The sequence below is a fragment of the Elgaria multicarinata genome, chromosome 19 (genome assembly GCF_023053635.1).
Source record: "Elgaria multicarinata webbii isolate HBS135686 ecotype San Diego chromosome 19, rElgMul1.1.pri, whole genome shotgun sequence".
Taxonomy (NCBI): Eukaryota; Metazoa; Chordata; class Lepidosauria; order Squamata; family Anguidae; genus Elgaria; species Elgaria multicarinata.
In genome coordinates, this window is record NC_086189.1 from 13,314,235 (window position 1) to 13,329,976 (window position 15,742).

Genomic DNA, 15,742 nt, shown 5'->3' on the forward strand with positions numbered 1-15,742 from the left:
TAACTGGAGGGCACCAGGTTCAGGAAGGCTGATGTCACATGACCTTTCTCACCCGTGCTTCCCCTACACACAGCTTGACACTGCGTTCACAAAAACGGCACATCCATGAAAAAAATAAAATAAACATTCATCGCCTTGCCCTGTTGGCCCTTGACAGCTCTTGCAGTGTCACCAAAATGACACAAACACAATGCGCGCACGCGCACACACACACACCCTGCGCATACGTGCCCACACTGGACATGAATTCACAACACAGAAATGGGAGGTTGGAGACAGAAATTTGGGGGCACCCTCATCTGTAATTTTCAGCCCGAAGATGATTGCTTCCCACTGTAGCTGTGCCCTGTTATCACGACCAAGAACTGCAATGCGCAAATGCGCCCTGCCGCAGGGGCAAATCAGCCCTCCTGCACATAAGATTGTCCAATGCAGCCCTCAATTTCCCCGCAGCTCCGATAAGAGGGTTCATGACCTGTCTTCTGCGACACACTTGAGGAAAAGGGAACCGTCTCTTATATAGGCATATTTGGGTGACCGTAATTTGGCCAAAGAAATGAACCGGGGACAGCCACTGGCATCGTTCATGTCAGTCACAGGCCTCTGAAACGAAGTGGATGCTGGATCTGGTTGGATCGCATTTAGAAGATGGTCTCCGTCGTTTTGACTGAGCAACATAAAGGTGATCTGTGGGGTAGCGGAGCGGAGAGAAGGAGAACAGGTTACGTTTCATAGGGAAAGGAACTCAATCTGATAAACAAGCCAAGTCTGTTTTGGTGCTCACTTATCTTTAATAAGCAAATGTGTTGCAATGGCAGGTGGTCATTCAAGTGTAAGCAGCCTTTCCCATAGCTCAAGGTCCCCAGATGGGAAAACAAGAGAGATGGAGCTGGCTTTTCCACAGGAAAATGTTTGAAAACTAAACCAAATCTAGGGTGACCATATGAAAAGGAGGACCGGGATCCTTTATCTTTAACAGTTGCATAGAGAAGGGAATTTCAGCAGGTGTCATTTGTATATATGGAGAACCTGGTGGAATTCCCTCTTCATCACAGCAGTTAAAATCTGGTCACTCTAGTATAGCTCCTGCACCTTTAACTGTCCTCTCACAGATCTTCAAAGAGAGAGCTGTCCTCTTGCAAAGGAGTAGGACGCATGGCCACCCTGAGCCAGGCAGCTCTAGGGCATATCAATGGGCTCTGGCGATACTAGCACTGGCCTTGCCATTGGTTCAAGCTGCAGGGTGTGGGGACGTGGAGGCAGAGCGCCATGAGAAGCCTTTGCAATAAGATCACAGAGCGAGAAGCGTGTCTCCTTTACCTTGTGCGTGAAAGGCCACTGGAGCAGAGCATCATAGTCACCTCTGAGGAGCACAATGAAGAGCGAGACGTGCGTCCCCTTTTCCCTCCCTTCACCGTTCAGGTAAATCCTCATGCAGAGTTTGTAACCGTATCGCGAAGTGTAGAAGGCTGAAAACAAGGAGAACTAGGAAGTTAAGGACCAGTCAGAATTCAAGACATTTCCTACGGGGAGAAAAAGAAAGGGTAGATGATGCCATTGTGTCCCATACTAAAGATCTTATCTCCAGGGTGTGGAGCAGGAGATAAGAGTGTCCATCCTGTCCCCATTTGTAAAAGCTTTTACCCTCCTACCTGGCAATGAGTGCCATTGAGCTAAGTGGGACTTTCTTCCACGTACTGACATAAAAAATTGCACTGCGAGTCAGTTAATTTAATATATTAAAACAGTCCCGATCAACTAAAAAAGGTATTTCCCCCTCACCAGATTATGTTGGCATCAGATGTTTAGATTTTAACCTTATTTTTAACACTTGTATTAATGGCATGTGCCAACTTAGAAATGTTGGAGTAATGATGGCAGGGATCACACAAAAAAGGTGCAAGTTAAGGATCATAGAATCATAGAATAGTAGAGTTGGAAGGGGCCTAAAGACCATCGAGTCCAACCCCCTGTTCAATGCAGGAATCCACCCTAAAGCATCCCCGACAGATGGTTGTCCAGCTGCCTCTTGAAGGCCTCTAGTGTGGGAGAGCCCACAACCTCCCTAGGTAACTGGTTCCATTGTCGTACTGCTCTAACAATCAGGAAGTTTTTCCTCATGTCCAGCCGGAATCTGGCTTCCTGTAACTTGAGCCCGTTATTCCGTGTGCTGCACTCTGGGATGATCGAGAAGAGATCCTGACCCTCCTCTGTGTGACAACCTTTCAAGTCTTTGAAGAGTGCTATCCTGTCTCCCCGCAATCTTCTCTTCTCCAGGCTAAACATGCTCAGTTCTTTCAGTCTCTCTTCATAGGGCTTTGTTTCCAGACCCCTGTCCTGGTTGCCCTCCTCTGAACACACTCCAGCTTGTCTGTGTCCTTCTTGAAGTGTGGTGCCCAGAACTTGATGCAATACTCTAGATGAGGCCTAACCAGGGCTGAATAGCGAGGAACAGTACCTCACGCGATTTGGAAGCTATACTTCTATTAATACAGCCCAAAATAGCATTTGCCTTTCTTGCAGCCATATCACACTGTTGGCTCATATTCAGCTTGTGATCTACAACAATTCCAAGATCCTTATCTTTTGTAGTATTGCTGAGCCAAGTACCCCTCATCTTGTAACTGTGCATTTGGTTTCTATTTCCTAGATGAAGAACTTAGCATTTATCTCTATTAAATTTCATTCTGTTGTTTCATTCAGTATTAGGGTGACCTTATGGAAAGGAAGGCTGGGCTCCTGAATATTTAACAGTTGTACAGGAAAGGGAATTTCAGCAGGTGTCATTTTTCTGCACGCAGCATCTGGTGAAATTCCATCACAACAATTAATGCTGCAGGAGCCCTGTTCTCTTGACCAGATACAAAACCAGCTCCTTTTCTGGCTGATTGATTGAAACCGGCTGGTCTTCTCCTTGCCATGTGGCCTCCCATGGGCTTTTGATTGCCTGGCTGATGGACGAGGCCGAGTGGGCTTCCCTTCAGCTCTGCAGTCGAGGCCTACATGGTACAGTCCTCTGCCCGGTCGCTTATCACACAGTTTATCATGGTCAAGATGGACAAGACAACGGTGATGGATGGGGACGAGAGGGGACAGGGCTGGTTCTGAATGAGGCTGGAGAGGAGGGTTACCAGACCTGCAATCGTTTATTCTAAATTATTTTTAAGCTGTAGCTGCTTTTTGGGCTGCCGGGGGAAGTTTACAGCTATTTCATTTGCCCCCAAATTTCACACACACACACGTGTCAAATGAGAGGACAAGAGGCCTTCCAGACAGGGCCGGTGCCGGACTATTTTGCACCCTAGCCTAGGCAAGGTACTTGCAGCCCCCAGCCCCCCCAAAAAAATCCAACTTCGATTTTTAAGAACAGATGTTTTGTAGAAAAAATAAAAAGCGCAAAACTTGAACTTACTATGTTTTTATTTCTTAAAACAGCTGATTTGTATAAAACTGTGACCCCCTCTGTACTGCCCCCTCTGAGGTCTGTGCCCTAGGCGGCTGCCTCATTGGCCTAATGGTAGCGCCGGCCCTGCTTCCAGACAGTGTCGGACTGCAGCAGCCATCAGCCCTGGCTGGCATGCCCAGTGGTGAGGGATGGATGATGCGGAGTTGCATCCTGTGGGGCACATGCTCCCCACCCCTGTTTTAAAGGCATCAATCCTCTTTCTTAAAAACGACGCCATGCACATAACCAAGTCCATCCTCCCCCAACCTGGTGCCCCTCCAAATGTTTGACTACACAACCTGATGCCGTCTGGAGGGAGCGGTAGGCAGGGCCAGTACCAGACTATTTTGCGCCCTAGGCAGGTGAGCTGCTTTCACCCACCCCAGCGTACCTGGGCGCAAGGCGCCATCGCACCCGCCCAGTCGAAGAGAAGCCAGGATGCTGGAGGGAGGCGGCTTTGGAACGGCGCGCCCGGCTGGAAGCTGCTCTGGGAGAGTGACTTCCAGGCGCACCGTTCCGAAGCTGCCCGCCCCAGTGTCCTGGCTTCACTTCGGCTGGGCACAGCCAAAGCAAAGCCAGGATGCTGGGGTGGGGTGGGTGTGGCTTCACTTCAGCTGGGTGGGCACCCAGCCGAAGTGAAGACAGGATGCTGGGGCGGGCAGGCGGCTTCGGACTGGCGCACCCGGAAGCAGCCCTCTCAGAGCCGCTGTGGGAGAGCAGCTTCCAGGTGCGGTGTTCGATGCCCCCTCTTACCTTGGCGCTCTAGGCGGCCGCCTGAGTGGCCTCTATGGTAGCACCGGCCCTGGCAGTAGGCCCAAATGCCTGGAGCTACTTGGCGTGGCTAAGGCTGACCTAGGCAGAGGACGCTTACCAGGAGACTGGAAGCTGCACGTCTTCCCACACACGGCTTCATACCACTTCCGGTGCACGTCTGTGATCTTCCACTGAAAGATGCCGTCGTAGGAAGCCTGCTCACACAAGCGGAGTCTCTCCTCGAGCCGGCCAAGGGCCGCCTCCTTCTGCGCAAGGCATTGCTGGAGATCTGCAGCCTTGGAGAGAGGAAGAGTTTGTTCTTTATGGCTGCCAGAGGGCCTGCTTATAGAGGTTGCGTGAGCAGCAGAGGTGCCACCACTGAGAAGGACACGCCGGCTGGAGGCCTACTGACAACGCCCTCCGCACACGGGAAGTGCCAGTCAGATCCTCCCGTTGGCTTGACATTTTGGTGCCTGTCCTTTCCAAAGGCAACTCTACATATGAGGATGGCTTTGGGAGGCTGTCTAGAAATTGCAGGCAGGGCAGAACGTGGCTAACTGAGGCAGGGTGTGATGTGATCACGTTACACCTGCGCTGTGCCAACCGGGCTGGCTCCCAGTTTGTTTCTGGTTCAACTCAAAATGCTGGTTCTGACCTTCAGTGCCCTTCGTGGCATATCAGTCAGGAGACAGACTGTCTGTCTGTGACCTTTATCACACCAGTGTTATACTGTGCAATCACTGCGAATTGCGTGCAAAGGACTCTGAAGTTTTCCATCTTATGATCTGCTTTGACTGTGAAATACTCCCATGCATCCTGCCTTAATTGTGCTATAAAGCCAAAAGACCCGACCTATTTTGCTACTAGTTTTGGAGCGAATCATTTGTTGTTTTCCGAGTGGCCACTGGGGGCACAGGAGCAGGATTTGATACTTTTAGGTATTCAAATTAGACAAATGCTTACATCTGCATAAGTTTTAAAGATAAAGACATCTAAATTGGCACAGTAATAGATATTAAGGAGAGCTTTAAGCATACCAAATTTGAATCGGATTGGGTCATCCATTGATTTATTATTATTATTATTATTTTACATTTCCCCCCCTAAACCCTTTTCCTGGTATGCAAGGGATCTTAGGAGCGCTGCCGCCCGGGGTGTGATTTAGCTAGCAACAACAACGCCATCAGCTTAGTGCTGTAGGGGATAATTCGAGGGAAACAGGTATGTGGGATGAAGCTATCTATGTTGCATGCATTTGATTCTTCATCGGAGATCATCCTGTTGAGGGGGGTGCCATCTGAGGTGAAGCAGGGGATTACAAGGGAGAGAAAGCCTTCTCAGCGGTGGCACCCAAGTTGCGGGATCAAACCCACAACCTCCAGCATCCAGTGCATATGCTCTGCCACTTAACCCTAGCCCTTCCCTGACACTCGACCCAGGTGGACTTTTACCTTCAGTTCCAGGCCATGAATCATATCCAGGTTCAGGCCCCGGAAGGCCATGATGGTCTGGCGGGAAGTAGCCATCTCCTTGCTCAACACAGATGCAATGTCTTGGCACACCCGCAGCTTCCTCTCCAGCAAGGAGACGCCATTCTCTCCCTGTGAGTGGGTTCGCCAGCTCGTTCCTTCCTCGTATAAAGGCAGCCTGGAGTACCGGTCCACTTCCAAGGCCCCCTGAAGCTGCACGCTGAAGATCCCCGTCAAAACGTTGGAGTCGGTTAAGTGTGCGTTACCTCTGCCGTCTGCAGGGCACAAGCTTTCCCTCAGTTGCTTTATGTGTTGAAGCAAGAGCGCTAAGTGTAGCGCTGCTGCATTTTTCTCATGACTGTTTCTGTCTTCTGTATCGCCCTGTTGGGAAGAGGCAAGATGCCGTTGATATGACGAAACTCACGATTTAGTCAAGCCCAGCGCCACCGTCTGATATCCTAGGGCAGCTGCCAAGACCCGGAAATCTCCCTGCATCTACAAGCCAGCCCCTGTACCAGCCAGCTGGGTCTACAAGCAACCCTTTCAATTTACCCACAATGCTCTGGGCTGACGCTGCAATGACAGGCATCCTGGGGCATTGTGGGAAACCACAATGGCGGCTCCTACCTTCCCTTTGAGTGCTGCCACTACCTTCACTTCTAAAGAAGCCTAACAGAACCCCACAACGGATTCCCCATCTCAGAATGACTGCAGCAACATATGGAAATTTTCCCCTATATACACCCAGCCGAACCTTAAGGTCCTCAGAGGAGGCCGTGTTGGCTGTTTCATGACCAACTGAATGTTGCCACATAACTTCTCAAAAGTGGCCTTCTCAGTAGTGGCTCCCACGGTCTGGAACACCCACACTTACGGTATGGTTTAGGAGGCAGAAAAGGTCATGTCTTTTAAATGCCTCCTGGTTAACACCCTTGTTCATGCAAGCTTTTCCTACCTTATAATTGGTTATTGTTTCTCTTGATCTAAAATTTGTTGCAAATTGAAATGTTTTAGTGCTGTATTATATATGCATTTTAACTGCGATGTTTAATTTCTGAATGCAAGGTTATTATAGCAGCCTGCAGGTATTACAAATAAATAAATAGTGTTATTTATTCCTCCCCCCGAGCTTCGTTCTCCCTCCCCTGAAGGATTCACAAAGGGTTCAGACAGCAGCATTACCTTGAACGGACACCCGATCCTGGAAAAGCGACAACTTTTCTCGCTGACGGAAACCATGGAACGATTCTGTTCAGGATAGGATTGGCAAAAGGGTTTTTAAAATATGGGTGTTAACCTATTATGTTAAACAATAGATTTTCACAACTGTGGGCGGATAACGTCACATCTGTTTGCCTATGCTTGTTGCTTGTCTCTAGTAGACTTCACCTTTGGGGAGATTGTTTAGGTCCCCTTTTAAAAGCTTTTCAAAGCACACACACACACTTCTTTGTCCTATTTTAAGCTCTCCATCCCCACCTCTAGCTCGTCATTTGCAGAGAAAATGTTGCTGTACATTTGAGTTGCAACTATTCTAGAAGTGGGCTGTAACCTTCAACTGATAAATCGGTTAGATTCCTTGATTAAAACCTTTGTAATAGACTCAAAAGCCATCCCTGATTAATCAGGCATCTCAGATTTCTTTAATCTGGCGGCAAGTCTATCCTAGAAGTCCGCTGAGAGTAACAGTTATGTCCAACACTTTGTACTTCGCCTGGAAATTAACTGGCAGCCGGCAGAGTGATTTTAAGACTGGTGTAATGTGGTCACCCCCAGGTGTACCGTTGACCAACCTGGCTGCCATATTTTGAACTAGTTGAAGTTTCCGGACTAAGTACAATGGTAGCCCTATGTAGAGCGCATTGCAGAAGTCGAGCCCTGAAGTTACCAGTTTGGGGTTCTTCTTAATTGTTACAGGGGGTGGGTTTGGACGTCACACTAAGCCAACCTGAGAATCAACACCATGGGCTGGTTGGTTGATCACTAACCCAACATGTGATTGGCTGCTCTGTGGGCTTGCGTCTCCCTTCCATCCCCCTGCTGGATCCCAGGTGCCTTTGCGGTAGAACTCCTCCTTTTCTTGGTCCCTGTATAGACACTCTTTCTGAAACTGATGTCTTAGGGTTGCCGGATCTCAAGGGAAACTCTCCCCCCAACACATTGCCTTGGAGAGAAAGTGGGAGGTAACTACCAGACCAGTTCCTTAGGCTAGCTGCCTTCAGTTTTTAAAAAAGATCCTGGAGCAGGGAGCAACCAGCATCCTTACCACCTGATAGCTCCAAGTAGAGAAGGGTGCTATCATAAGATCTCTCCATCTTCTCTTCTCCAGGCAGTGCCTTTTCAGTTCCTTCAAACTTTCCTCTCAGGACTTATTTTCTATATACATAGGCTGACCCTATGAAAAGGAGGACAGGGCTCCTGTATCTTTAACAGCTGTATTGAAAAGGGGATTTCAGCAGGTGTCATTTGTATATATGGAGAACCTGGTGAAATTCCCTCTTCATCACAACAGTTAAAGCTGCCCTCTTTTAAATCTGGTCACTCTAGTATAGCTCCTGCACCTTTAACTGTTGTGAAGAAGAGGGAATTTCACCAGGTTCTCCATATATACAAATGACACCTGCTGAAATTCTCTTTTCTATGCAACTGTTAAAGATACAGGAGCCCTGTCCTCCTTTTCATACGGTCACCCTAATATACAGGAAGAGATAACTTTATTCATCTGAAGAACACTTTCAAAGAACAAGATGGAAACATTGCTCCCATAACAGGCCTGAAATCGTAAGATTTCCCATCAACCCCAGGTGCTAATAAATTCATACACACAAGTCAAAGGCAAATCAATGAAGTTGGCATACTTGGTGCTTGCTACCAGAGACCTTCTGGTTACAGTCGGAGGACGGGATGGCATTTGGGCAGTCATTCTGCAGGTGTTCTGCAAGCTTTTTTCTCATCACCACCTCGCCGCACCCAACGTGGCAGGGGATCGGGGCGTATTCACATGTGCTCTGATGATCCTGGAAGTTGAATTTCGTGAATGGGTGAAAACTTCATCAAGTCAGCCAGACAAAGGATCCTAGAGTTGGAAGGGGCCTTGGAGGACATCTACTCTAACTTCCTACTCAGTGCATGGAATCCAGAGCAGTAGGTGCCAGCCAAGCCTCTGCTTGAAGACCTCCAGTGAGGAGAGCCCACCACCCCACTAGGTGATTGGATCCATTCTCAGACTACCCTTATCATCAAGACGTTTCTCCTGATGCTCAACCAAAATCTCCTCTCCTGGAACTTAAACCTTTCAGATCTAGTCCTGCCCTGTGGGCCAGCAGAGAACAAATCTTTGCATTCTTCGATAAGACGCTCTTCGAATCTTTCCAACGCTCAGCAATTTCTAGGTGTGCTGCCGTTAGCAAGATAGTTACAAGTTCTTTATGGATGAGGGACGGGTTTAAAACATTTGGCAGGGACAGCAGAGCCAGACTCGGTTCTGGTAGAATTGTCTGACCAGTAGCATCTGAAATTGTCTTGAAGACAGTCTTCCAGAAGTCTTGTAAAAGGTTGCAGTCCTGGAAGATGGGGCATAGCCTGTTCTGAAAAGTTAACATACCACCACAGGGTCTTGTTGGGCAACTGAGACACGATCCTTTTGAAACAATATGGTCCCCTTTCGTAAACGATGTTAAAGATTCCATTGACCGAATTAAACCTCTACATAACTAATTTCTCCTTTACCATTGCTACTATCCAGTGAGGTTGAAACTGGATCAGGTAAGATAGATATATAAAATAGATAAGATAATGCTTTACTGTTAAAACCTTTTAGTATTTTTAAAGACTGTAATCATGCTTTGTAGAAATAACTGTAAATTTATTTTCGTCTTGTAATAAAATATTTAATAATAATAAAAAAGGTAAGACACATTTTGAGTGTTTATGATACCATGTTTGTATGCATCCAGTACCTGGTGAAATTCCCTCTTTGTCACAACAGTTAAAGTTGCAGGAGCCCTGCCCTCTTTTGTATCTGGCCACTCTAGCATAGCAAAGAATTGTTGTGATGAAGAGGGGATTTCACTAGGTGCTGCATGCGTACAAATGACACCTGCTGAAATTCCCTTTTCTATACAACTGTGAAAGATGCAGGAGCCCGGTCCTCTTTTTCATGTGGTCACCCTACAGTTGGTGCTGCACCAATTCTCTTGCCCATTCCACTCCCACCATCCAGTTAGCCAGCCCACAGCAAGCACGCCTCCTCTCTTACTTCCAAACTCTTCATAACACCTGTCCAGTTGCATCCAGGGATCCCACAATGCACGGGGAGTTCTGAAATCTCCTTGTTAATGGCAGCATCACTAAAAGCCTGGAAGTGAACATGGTAGATAAGGAGCTGCCGATTAGCCTTCAGAATTTGCATTTCTCCAAATTTTGCAACAGAGTTCTTCAATCAAAAACCATGCACAAAAATGTGCAATATTTGGGGAAGTGCACACAAAAGTGAAAATAATGTTAAAATGCATATTTTTTAAAAAAAGACATGTGTGTTAGGCAACAGTGCGTACCAAATGCATGTATTAGGAGAAATGTGCCCCAAAAGTACATATGGATTTTCATGCAAACACCATTTTTTAAGAGGGCAGGGCTCCTGCAGCTTTAACTGTTGTGATGAAGAGGGAATTTCACCAGGTGCTGCATGCATACAAATGACACCTGCTGAAATTCCCCTTTCAATACAACTGTTAAAGACACAGGAACCTTGTCCTCCTTTCCATATGGTCACCCTACCACCAGCTGTTGTGGGATTGCAACTCCCATCATCCCTTACCACTGGCTTTGTTGGCTAGGGCTGATGGGAGTTGTAGTCCAACAACATCTGGCAGGCCACAAGTTGCACAGCACTAGAATAAATGGACCTTTGTTCTGATCCTTGTAGGTCTGCAACTGTACCTGCTATTTTACAACAGTTCCATCCGCCTTTGCCCTCATTCATTTCTCTTCAGTCCAAAACAACCTCTAAGAAACTGGCTTTTGACAGGCAACATATAGCATCGTTCTTTGAAACATTAATGACTTCCAGTAAGCAAAACTCATCTGAACTCAGACCATACAGCTGGATTCCTCCCACACCTACGCAATCCAATTTAATGCACAATGCAGGCTGTTTATGATGACCTTAATTGTTGACTGGATGTTCTTACATGTATGTGGCTTTTAAGCTAAAATGGCATTTCGTTTGGATATGTTTTCGATGCCCTGGAAAGGTATAGAACTTAACTATTGCTTGGAAACAAAAATGAAAAGACATGCCAAATCCACTCTATTAAAAAGGGGAGAAAACACACACACATACAGTCCAGCCAGAAAAGGATAGGAGTGTTCTAACCATGACACGTGTACGTTTCTCTGTAGGTTGTAAATGCAAGGTGATTATTGTTAATTTTCTAGTCCGCTTAGAAGCCTGTTTATATTTTTAGAGGAAAACAACAGTTAATGCAGAACTACATCCAAACTCCTTTAGCGAGGCGAAAGACATCTAAGCAAGACTCTGTCATCAGCGTTCTCCACTCTGACTAATTACATTTGGGTAATATGAGATGAAAAGATTTCTGAAGGAAGCCACAGAATGGCTTCCTGTGTCAAAAAGCTCCCCGCCCCTAGAAAACTAGGGTGTCAGCAGTCCTTTTCAAATAACATCTGTGTTTCCTGAGTGCATGAAAGTGAGGGGTGGAGTCCTGCTACTGGTCCTCTTTCTGACCGCCGCACATTCAGCTGACATGCTGAACAGAGCCTGCAATACCATGTGTTTACATACCTGTAAAGGTATGATATGGACTAGGGAAGAGGTTACCAGGAAAACCCTTTCCTGAGATGATGGGTTTCCACAAGAAGAGAGTGTTTGATTTGAGAAAGCCACAAATCATAAAATCCTCATATACACACTTATTTTCCCAGGAGAACCATATCACGTGTTTTTTTCTGAATGTGCAGATTGTACTGTGGCAAAAAATAATGTTTTATATACTTATATGACGACCATCACCTGTCCACAGTCCTTCACCATTAAACTATGTTTAAACCATAGTTATGTAGCCACCATGGTTAGGAATGGTTCACACAACATGCTAAGCCATAATGGCCTGGTTCAGACAACACACTAAACCACGCTGTTTAACCACAAAATGGTTAAGGGAATGCATGAAGGTTAATGCATTCCCTTAACCATTTAGTGGTTAAGCAGCATGGTTTAGCGTGTCCTCTGAACAGGGTCAATATTAAGAAAACCAAGAGAGCAATCCTATGGCTGTCTGTGCACAAACGCACAGATTCGTGCATACTGTCATGATGAGCTGTTGCACTTCAAAATGTATTACTCCACCACTGTGTGTGCCTGTGTGTGTAGAAACTGAGAATCTCTATCAAATTATATTAACAAACTCTGATATCTCTTCTGCAGAACATGTAATACAAAAGGCATTAAGGCCAGGGAGAAGGGGGGACATACCTTTTCAACTGATAATAAACCTTCTTCATTGATGGTACCAGGCTCCTCTTCCTTACAACTCTGACAAATTGGATTGTTGTTGTGTCTAGGTGTGAGGGGGGGAAAGGAAGAAACATTAAATGGTCCAGGATGGCTTTTCATTTGCCCCTTTCAAGGCCAAGTTAGCCTGTAGTTCGCCTACAGCAAGGCTAGGCTGACCCTATGAAAAGGAGGACAGGGCTCCTGTATCTTTAACAGTCACATAGAAAAGGGAATTTCAGCAGGGGTCATTTGTATATATGGAGAACCTGGCGAAATTCCCTCTTCATCACAACAGTTAAAGCTGCAAGAGCCCTGCCCTCTTTTAAATCTGGTCACTCTAGTATAGCTCCTGCAGCTTTAACTGTTGTAATGAAGAGGGAATCTCACCAGGTTCTCCATATATACAAATGATACCTGCTGGAATCCCCTTTTCAATACAACTGTTAAAGATACAGGAGCCCTGTCCTCCTTTTCATAGGGTCAGCCTAAACAAGGCCAATGGTCAGGGATGATGGGAGTTGTAGTCCAACAAAATCTGGAGGACTACAGTATACACAGACACACAAATGTACATTGGGAGCTGTTGTGTATAGCATTTAGAGGTCACCAGGTTGGAAAAAGCTGAGATGGACATTCTCAGCAGAGAGTGAGCGTAGCAGCCGTTTAAGTACACATCCAGGGTTTAGAACAGGAGGCACCCGGCAAAAGATGTATATGTATTTTCTCAGTCAGCCCCCAGAACAATGTGCAGACTGTTTCTCAGAAAAGCCCAGTTCATGTTGCCTGTCTAGTCTGTCAGAGTTCAGGGAGGGATGGTACTTCCTGGCCATGGAGACATTTCTGGGTTTGCCCCAGCTCTGTCGGCTATAGCTCTTAGAGCAGGTGCTTCCTTCCGCCCCTCCCTGACTATGACGTCAATGCACATCCCTTGGAAGTAGGGGAGCCATGTGAGGCAAGGTTCAAATTCTAGGGCAGGGTTCTTGCAGCTTACTGTTGCAATGAAGAGGGAATTTCAGCAGGTGCTGCATGCATACAAAGGACCCCTGCTGAAACCCCTTTTGCTATACAACCATTAAAGATAGAGGAGCCCGGTCCTCCTTTCCACAGGGTCGCCCCACTTTAATAGGATACCGGCTGAAACGTGTTGGGCTTCATACAAATACATCCTTTTGCATCCCAAGTTCCCGTTTCTCTCTTCTTTTGATTTGACTTGGGCCTAATCTCCACCAAGCAGGATAAATGCACTATGAAAGCGGTATGAAGGCTGTATATAAAAGGCAGGAGCCACACGACTGCTTTATAGCGGTATTGAAGTGCACTGACAACTGTAGGGGCCCATTGACACATACCATACACCACTTTCGTAGCGCTATATCCTGCTTGGTGTGGCTCCTGAGTCCTGCCTTTTATAGAGACCGCTTTCGTAGTGCTGTACTCCCTTGGTGTGGCTCCTGAGTCCTGCCTTTTATACAGACCGCTTTCATACAGCTCTATCCTGCTTGGTGTGGCTCCTGCCTTTTATATAGACCACTTTCACAGTGCTCTATCCTGCTTGGAGGGGATCCGCACGTCGCGCTCAGAGCGCTTCTATGCGACTCCAGTGCACCCCGAAAACGATAGTCTGACTTCCCTGTAAAAGAAACGAGGAAGAGCCGTCCATGCCGACGACACCGACGACGAGGAGAGCTCGGCAAAAGAAGGAGGGGTGAAGAGCGGAAGAAGCTCTCTACCCCGTCTTCTTTTGCAGAGCTCTCCTTGTCGTCGGCGTCGTCGGCATGGACGGCTCTTCCTCGTTTCTTTTACAGGGAAGTCAGACTATCGTTTTCGGGGTGCACTGGGATCGCATAGAAGCGCTCTGGGAGCGACATGCAGCTCCTGCCTTTTATATAGACTGCTTTCATAGTGCTCTATCCTGCTTGGTGTGGCTCCTGCCTTTTATACAGACTGCTTTCATAGCGCTGTATCCTGCATGGTGGCGATCACTCAGGCCTTGGAGACTTTCCTCCTTCTGGTTTTAGATGAGGCAGCCTTGCTTGCTGTGAACGACCCGGCGTGCGCGTCTGGAAGCCCAGGTGGTTCCTCTGCGCCTCTTGCCGGGACTGCTCCTGCAGTCGCGGCTTCAGCATCCGTCCTTCCAGCCTCTCCCCTCCCCTCCGCTCCCCTCCCCTCTCACATGACTGCCGAAGGGGGACTCACCGCACAATCCAGGCCAGGCAGGCGGAGCAATAGCGATGGCCGCAGCGGTTCTGCACGGCTCCCCGCAGCAGGCGCTTGCAGTGGCTGCAGAGGTACTTGGGCGCAGCAGGCGCATCCTTGCAGTCGGGCAGGAGGGGACCCGTTGCCGAGCTGGCCTGGGCATCCCCGGCGCTGCTGCTCTCGGCCATCGCAGCAACGCGCCGCGCCCCCTCGGCCGCCAGCCCCACGGCTCTTCCCGGCCTCCTTGTGTCACCAGCTGGCTGCCACCCGCTTGCCCTCAATGGGACGACGGGTGTGCGGCGGGGGACGAAGCGAGCACGCTCGCCGTTTCGAGGAGGTGGCAACAGGAAATCACCGAGCGGGCTTCAAATTCCCCCCTGAAAACGCGCGCACGCGGGCAGAGCGCGTGGAATTAAAGCGAAGGGAAAGGCTGCGTCTGAATGATTTCCCGGTGGTTTTCCCCGGGTGTAAACGAACGTCAGAATGCAGAGGAGGTGGTGGGAGGCACGAGGAAAGACCGCAGCAGCAACCACTTCCATGAGTACACACACGGCAGTGTGGTGTAGTGGCTAAAGTGTTGGACTGGGAGTTGGGAGATCCGGGTTCCACTCAGCCATGGAAACCCACTGGGTGACTTTGGGCCAGTCACATGCTCTCAGCCCAACCTACCTCACAGGGTTGTTGTGAGGATAAAACGGAGAGGAGGATTATATATGCCGCCTTGGGTTCCTTGGAGGAAGAAAGGCGGGATATAAATGCAATAAAATAAATAAACTTGCATGTGTTTTCTTCAGTCATGCAATTTGCTCACTGCATTCCCCATCCTTGGTAAACCACACTGCCTGTTTGTTTCCCTTTGCTAAGGGCAAGGAAGTGGGGACGGGTCGTTCAAATGCTAGCAGTGTGAATTATTTCTTCGATTGTAAGACGCCATCGGTTGTAAGATGCACACTAATTTCAGTACCACTAACAGGGGGGGGGAAAAACCTAAGACACACCCGCGATTCTAAGACGCACCCCATTTTTAGAGATGTTTATATGGGGAAAAAAGTGTGTCTTAGAATCGAAGAAATAGGGTAGCTCTTGTCATTCTTTGGGATTTGACCTCCAAATAGAGGTCAGATTCAACCTCTAAGGTCGTCCTCCTCCTGGTGCCTACTCCGAGGATGGCAACAAGGGAGAGGGCCTTTTCTGTGGTGGCCCCCCAATTCTGGAACCATCTCCTAGATGAGGCCTGCCTGGCACCAACATTGTCATCTTTTCTGCGCCAGGTGAAGACTTCCTTTTCTCCCAGGCATTTAACAGCATATGTTGAGTTTTAACTGTCTCCAGAACTAGCTTTGGCCTGGCTGAGCGTTTAAA

General features: G+C 47.9%; 1 protein-coding gene across 1 annotated transcript; it reads right to left on the minus strand.

The window, feature by feature from the left end:
* Positions 1–251: 251 nt before the first annotated feature.
* On the minus strand, positions 252–12,329 carry TRAF1 (TNF receptor associated factor 1). Its single transcript, XM_063144783.1, has 8 exons — positions 12,164–12,329; positions 9,926–10,024; positions 8,526–8,684; positions 6,850–6,915; positions 5,650–6,048; positions 4,317–4,494; positions 1,321–1,469; positions 252–687 (listed from the first exon to the last, which is right to left on the minus strand). The coding sequence occupies exons 1-8, from the start codon at positions 12,302–12,304 to the stop codon at positions 469–471; spliced, it is 1,410 nt and encodes a 469-aa protein (XP_063000853.1). The 5' UTR covers positions 12,305–12,329; the 3' UTR covers positions 252–468.
* Between the last annotated feature and the right edge of the window lie 3,413 nt (positions 12,330–15,742).

What these genes read in the sequence shown, in the direction of transcription:
- TRAF1 (XM_063144783.1), bottom strand. Translation starts at nt 12,304, where the DNA reads ATGAAAAGCCATCCTGGACCATTTAATGTTTCTTCCTTTCCCCCCCTC. An exon ending in GGATCGGGTGTCCGTTCAAG is followed by an intron (nt 6,049 to 6,849) that starts GTAATGCTGCTG and finishes TCTTCCCAACAG; the next exon opens with GGCGATACAGAAGACAGAAA. An exon ending in TTCATGGCCTGGAACTGAAG is followed by an intron (nt 4,495 to 5,649) that starts GTAAAAGTCCAC and finishes CCTCTCTCCAAG; the next exon opens with GCTGCAGATCTCCAGCAATG.